Source organism: Tupaia chinensis, unplaced genomic scaffold, assembly GCF_000334495.1.
Source record: "Tupaia chinensis unplaced genomic scaffold, TupChi_1.0 Scaffold000311_2, whole genome shotgun sequence".
NCBI lineage: Eukaryota > Metazoa > Chordata > Mammalia > Scandentia > Tupaiidae > Tupaia > Tupaia belangeri.
The window spans coordinates 6,270,472-6,277,377 of record NW_006159803.1 but is presented as its reverse complement, the minus strand read 5'-3'; the positions used below and the strand labels follow the sequence as shown (position 1 = coordinate 6,277,377).

The following is a 6,906-nucleotide window of genomic DNA, read 5'->3' as shown; positions in this document are numbered from 1 at the left end:
CCTATTTAGAATGATTATTTATGATCTTGACTTATTTTGCTTCTAGAGTGTAAGGTCTATGATGGCAACAACTGTGGTTTATACATCCTATCTTCTACAGTGCCTAAGAAAAGAATCTTGCACATAGTAAATCTGCAATAAAAATGTGTTAAATGAGGGGCCAGCAAGTGGCATAGTGGTTAGGGTGCTAGACTCTTACATGGCTGATTGCAGTTTGATTCCCGGACCCAGCAACTTGAAAATTACACCAGGTGCATGTGTATGCATGCCCCAAATCCCAAAAGAATGGAGCAGAAGGGACTACAGCAAGGGTGCCCACCCTGAGAGGTAGTTTCTCACTTTCCCTCTCTCTGACTCTCTTTGTCTGTCAAGTACACGTACCCTATGGCAAAAACCTAAAAAAGAAAAAAATGTGTTCAATGAAACAATGTACAAGCTAGTTACATTCATTCTCAACATAAGTGAATGATAGAAATCAACTATTTTAAAAAAGTTATTCCTTAAAGATAGGAAGTTACTAACCTAGTGAATGACAGAAGCAGAAACTGTAAAGAAAAACAGACTGTAGAGGATGAAATCCTAACTCTGTACTGTAAGGTGAGATCTGTGTTAAACATGTGAATAGGCACATGCAGATAAGACTACCTTCTAACAGGACGTTACCTTGGCAACTGTTTGTTCAGCAATGGTGCTAGGTCGACGCTGGCGGCCATCAAGTCTCTGCTCCACAGGAAAACTGCTCCTATGTGATTTCAGGCGCTCCACCAGTAAGAAATAGATGGCAGCAAAGTGGTTATAGCTCTTGTTCTCTAAAGACTGAAAGAAAAAACCAAGTGCTAAAGGCACAGAACCATAGAAATCAATCTAATGACTATACTTTTCTTTAAAAAAGGGGAGGAAATCATGAGTTCTTAAAAACAGAGTGACAAAGGAAAAAGATAAAAGCTCAAGATAAAAGCTGTTCCGTGATTTAGACTGATGGCAGAAAATTTCAACCCTCTAGTATTCATTATATAAATGAGCAAGCCTTAATAAATGACTTGGGCAGCTCCTTTACATTAACAGGATCCATTAATTTTTCTCATATAGCATTCCCCAGTGCTGTCATGCAATTCCATCTTACAGCTGTTAACTATGGGCTGAGATCAGTTAGCAACCTGAACCTGGGGCTCTAATACCATAGCTCCCACACAAAGTCCAAACATTGAAAATTCTGAATTGAATGATTGAAGTTTTGGGAAACTTTCTGGAGATTATTTTGGGCTGCAGAATCTGGATGCTAGATTGAGAGACACTGTGTCTCCATTCTTAGGTAATTTTTTCCTCTTGTTTTTGTAGTCCCACCCTCTTGAAACCTTGAAAATAAAGTTGCTTACCAAGTTTTCACTTCTCTAGCCTGCCAACTTTCCCAGGATGCTAGTGGAACAGAGAAACAACTGCTCCCCTTTAGCTTCTAACCCCACCTGACAGTCTGCCTGGGTGCTGTGCATGGCACTGCAGATGGACGCAGAGCACTCACAGCAAAAATCCCAGGCCAGAGGAGTGCACTTGCAGCTGCAGCTTTGGATCTACTTCATGGGCAAGTCCAGAAAAAGCTCACTGAGCACATGATGAGCAATGTGGGAAAACCAGTGTGGTGTTAGTTATGGCTACACTGGGGTAAAGCCAGCACAGTCTGGAGCCTCAGTCTTTCACAGCAAACAAGGAGGTATTTGACATTCTTTCTTGCTTGATATACCTTCTCCTTACAAGCACTGTTTGTTTTTTACTGTTGTGGAAGAAATAAAAATATGTATATCCTATAAATACGCTATTAGAGGACAGAAATAAAAACCAAGAGGAATTTTCCAGGATCATGACCTTTTCAACTCTATGACCTCTAATACTTCCAAATCAGGAACCCACCTGTTTTTGCCTTCTTAGTTTCTGCAATTCACAGCCTAAATCCCACCAGCTTTCTTAAACCTGATACTTACCCCTCTGGTCCCATGCCTGGCATTTAGCCTTGTTCCATATCTGCGCACTCAGGCTCCATACAAACTAGTTAGATTTCTACATAGAACTTCATACTTACTCTTGGAAGAAACTTTCTATCTTGTATTTGTTAAGCCTCCACCTTTGCCTTTTCTGAATCAGCTACAAATCTTTCCTCTTAAATTTTTGGCAGATGGGGCAAGGCAGGAAAATTAGACATCGAATAAAAGCAAATATAAATAGAGTCTGATGTAATCAACGGGGAACATGAAAGAACATGGCTGGGTATGGGAAAGGGTGTGTGCTAAAAGACCAGGAGGACAGGTGTGAGCATGGATTTCAAGTTACTCAGTGAATCAGAATCCTAAAATATCTTTTGTCAAATCTTTTTACCTCAATGGTTTTCTGTTGATCTATTCCAAGGCTGTGCATCAACCGTAGAACCTGCTCATTAAATTCCCCGATGGATGGTTCGTTTTCTTGCTCTTGTGGATAGAGAACAGGTCTCTGTATAGGAACTTCTATGAGCATCCATTTATGCTCCTTGATTTGTGCTATGGTTAGCCGTTTGGATGGGTCTAGGACCAACATCCTTCGAATAAGGTGCTCACAATCTATAGAAAATACAATGTTACAAAAGCCACATAAGTCACCTTGCATTACAGGGTTATTTGCCTGACTCATGTGACTGTGTACAATGGTATTAATCTTTGTATCCTGGAAAGAAAAGGTCAAATGAATAACATAAAGCTTACTTATACTTGTCAAGGCCACAAGGTGAATGAGTAGTTAAGAAAAACAAGGAGGGTGTCAGTCTATCAGAGTCTGTGTTAAATGAACCTTTCTCCTGAATTTCTCAACTGAAAACATTCAGACATAGACTTAGACATTTTCTTTTCTTTTCTTTTTTTGAGAGGTTTTTGTTACAGAGCATGTGCGCTCGCTAGAAAGACACACACACAGAGACAGAGAGACAGAAAGTGAGAAATCAGCCTCCAGGGAGGATGGCCATGCTGCAATCCTTCTTCTACATTCTCCTCTTGGGATCTTGGGCATGCACACACATGTACTCGGCATGAGTGTAAGCCACTGGGCCTGGGACTTGAACTGCGGTTCACTACATGGGAGTCCAGCGACATAGCCATTACACCGACTGCTGGTCCCCATAGACTTAGACTTCTACTAAAGAAAAGTAAAAGCTTCATTTCTAGAATAAGCAAATAATGAATTGATCTTCAGTTATATCTAAGGCTTATACACTCAGGCTACATAAGAAGGCAATGAGCTCTTAAATGGGCTGTTGCTTTTCTCCCCCTCAGTGCAGCTGAGAAAAACAAACACGAAATGTTATTTACTTCTGATCACACTAAGAAAACGGCACTGCTGCAGCTTTGAGCCGTGGCCTGTTCTTGAGCTGACATCTTGTACTCCCCTCCCTCAACCACATAAGCTATCCTCACAACACTCACCATCTACCAGGGACTATGCTAAGTGCTTTGTACAGATTAATTTAATTAATCCTTACGACATCCTAGAGTAGGCACTACTGTGATCTCCATTTTATAACATGCAAACCGAAGAGGAGATGTAACTTGCCAAGGTCACATACCAGTAAATGGTGGAACCAGGAGTGGAACCAGGTAGTCTGGCCTCAAGGACCATGTTCTTAATGACCAAGAGCATTATTTCTACTGTTAGAAGGAATAAGAGTTAAGAATGATAGATAACTAAAAATAAAATGGAGGAGCAAATTTTACTGTGTATGTTAATGACCCAATAAAAGACAGGCAAGGATTACTCCATTTCATCTTAATTCAACAGTTTTGCCGGTTAGTTTTTTAACTTAAAGTTTTAATTTTTCAAACTCCACTTCATACTGAGAATAAAATAGTTGTGAATCTGTTATCTACAAGTGCTTTTCTACGTCTAAGATTTGGGCCATTCATACAAACAGAGTGAATGGGGAGACTTGCTCTTCATCTGGGAAATGTTCTGATTTCAGTTACCAGGACAAAGACTGGACCCTGTCTAACTTACATGGACAGAGTTTATTTCTATGATTTTAAAATCACTTCTGTCATTTTATTTCCCACCAAAACTCTTTGACAGAGGAAAGCTTTTGCCTAGCATTTCATTTAGAGCATAAATTCTGTAAAACACATGATTAAGAGGAATAGCGTTTTACCTTCTGACATAAAATATGGAATCCGGAATCTTCCTTCCAAAACTCTCTGCCTCAAAATTGGAAGAGTTGGTCCATCAAAAGGCAGCGCTCCACAGACAAGTACGTAAAGAACAACTCCCATGCTCTAGGGAAGAAAACATCATGGTAAATTTTCTACTGAGAGCTTCCAATACTCTGTTTTCCTAAACATCCCCAGGGCTCTTGAAATCATATGGACTACAAAATTCCTGTCTAAGTTTATTATTTTCTCAGAATCTGAAACAAATCTGAAACCCTAACTACTATATTAAGTATTCTCTACTGAAAGATCCAAATTTGATCATCATGATTGCTACTTAACTTTAAATTATTGCTGATATTAGGATAACATCTGTCCCTGTAGATTCTATCCTAGGAATCTATTTCAAGATGCTCTGACTAATTACAGTCCAGCAGATGAGGAGACCATGAAATACCGCATATGCGTTAAGTACCAGGAACTTCTAAGATGGGCCAGAGTACCAAGTATTATCATTATAGATGCATTTAACACAGCAAAGCAAAGCAATACCCAAATATCCAGCTGTGGTCCTTCATACTGCTGCCCTTCAAAGACTTCTGGGGCTGCATAAGGGGGGCTGCCACACCATGTTGCCAGCAGTTCACCACTTTTAAAGAAATTTCCAAAACCGAAATCTATTGGGATGGAAATAAATGTTACTTTCATCTATGCTCTCAAACTATACTGCATTTCTCTGTAATAAACTTTATAATATGCTATATTAACAATATCACTGCTATTGGCTGTGAGGACTGGGATATTTGTCTTGTGATTTCTTCCTAGCACTGAGCACCATGGCTAGCAAATAGTAAGTACATACCCAATGAATACTGAATGTGTAAGTGAACTGAGTTTTCAAGGAGGGTGAGTGAGAGAATGGAAAAGGACTTTAATCATGCAAATTTAAGGTGGACAACGAAGATGAATTTGATAATCTTAGAATTTCAATTACCTGATGATTGATAACTATCTTATATGGTCCATAAGGAAAGAAACAAATGAGTACAACTCTAAGATACTGACCTTCATACAACACTGGCTGCTCAGACAGCCACTACTAGATAACCTTTCCAGGCAACTGAGTACAATGTTTCCTAAGGAACAGCTCTGGGTGTTTGTGGAACCCATCTGAATAGCTCATTAACATATGATGGCTACAGGCCCAGTCACTGGCCACCTTCCCCACTTTCACTTACTCATTTATGGAATACAGTAACATTATGCTTCAAAACAGCTAGTGGCCTTCTTCCAGCAATCTTAGTCATACTGAATCTACAGCCTTGATACACAGAATGCAATCTGCAAAACAGAATGCTGTACTCAGATGCCTTCAGTATGTCCCCCCAAATATTCAGTGAGCTATGATATAAATGCAAGTCCATACCCTTTTGCTAAACCTTTGCATGGTCTTGTTTTCTAATGATACAAATTCCTATTACTCTGGAAGTTATATCCAGATTGTCCTATGATTGAAGAACATGGCCTCAGAGACAGGAAGCAGCTCTATAACCAGCTGCTGCACAGTCCTGCAGGCACAGTAAGCTTTAAGAGGTGCTCCAAGGGTGACTGACTCGAGCTTCGTCTACCAGACTGCCTTGTTTTGTGACTCTGGATCAATCTTTGTGGTCTTAGTGTTCCCCTCTATAAAGGTGAATAAAGATAGCTAGCCAGCAGGTTGCTGGGAAGGTCCAGTATGTTAACGTGAATGCACACTCTAGTCACAGCTCCAAACTGTGCACATATCTGTACTTTGGATAAAGCACTTCCTTAGACTGCTGACACCAGAACTGGGGGCAAGCTGAAGCAACACAGTAACAGTAACAGCACAGCCGATGAGCACAACCTGCCAGGTTAGGGAGAACTAGAGCTGATTTCGTTTTGCCACTTCTAGTTTCAAGTCCTCTAAGAAGTTATTTAATTTCCCTGATCCTTAGTTTCCATATCTATAAATGTGGGGATAATCTCTCTACCCAGATATTGTGAAAATTAAATGAAATTAAGGATGTACAATGCCTGAAGCATTGTAGATGTGAAATGTCAGCTCCTTTTTCTGTGAAACCATTATTACTAACTATACTGCCTTTTAGAGAAAAAGGTCCTGAGAAGATAAACAGGAGGGACAGAACAGTGTAGCAGGACCTTAAGGGTTTAGGAGAGAAAAGATGTGTATCTGTGGAAAGGCCTCAGATTCTGTCTGTGCTTGCTGGGACGACACTGGTCTGTCCTTGGCATCCAGGGGTAAGAGGCAAAGGGATGCCAACAAGAACCTTTCTACAACATGACCTCAGTTCAGTCCTATAATCCACTTTCCGAAATGACTGTTAAAAAGGCCTTATCTTCTCAATTCCACCTCTGTGACTAACCATTCCTACACCACCATAACCCATATGTACACATATAGATGGATGTTTCTAATTTTCCAGAAAAACCACACTCTCAAAGTCAAGGACTACATATCCAAATTGGATTTAAAGAGGATAATGTTAATTTCACTCATACAGAAAAGCACAAGAAACTCTGGAATGTGTGTTTGGAGATCCTGAAACAGGTACATTAATGGCTGCACTTTAAACCATAATCACAGGATGAGTTTTAGTCCATGGGAGTGGAGGATACTCTCCAAATAGCACTGTAAAGTTTTAATGTCGCCAAGAGCTCTTACAGAGCTACTTCCTTTTCAAATTCCCTCCACCCTGGTGAGATGAAC

General features: G+C 40.1%; 1 protein-coding gene across 1 annotated transcript in view; it reads right to left on the bottom strand.

The window, feature by feature from the left end:
• SIK2 (salt inducible kinase 2) overlaps window positions 1-6,906 on the bottom strand; it is a gene marked incomplete at its 5' end in the record, with an annotated part of 95,834 nt that overhangs the window by 26,100 nt on the left and 62,828 nt on the right. The window contains 4 exon segments of the mRNA XM_027772871.1: window positions 664-816; window positions 2,368-2,588; window positions 4,160-4,283; window positions 4,710-4,834. Coding sequence (XP_027628672.1) covers window positions 664-816; window positions 2,368-2,588; window positions 4,160-4,283; window positions 4,710-4,834 — 623 coding nt within the window.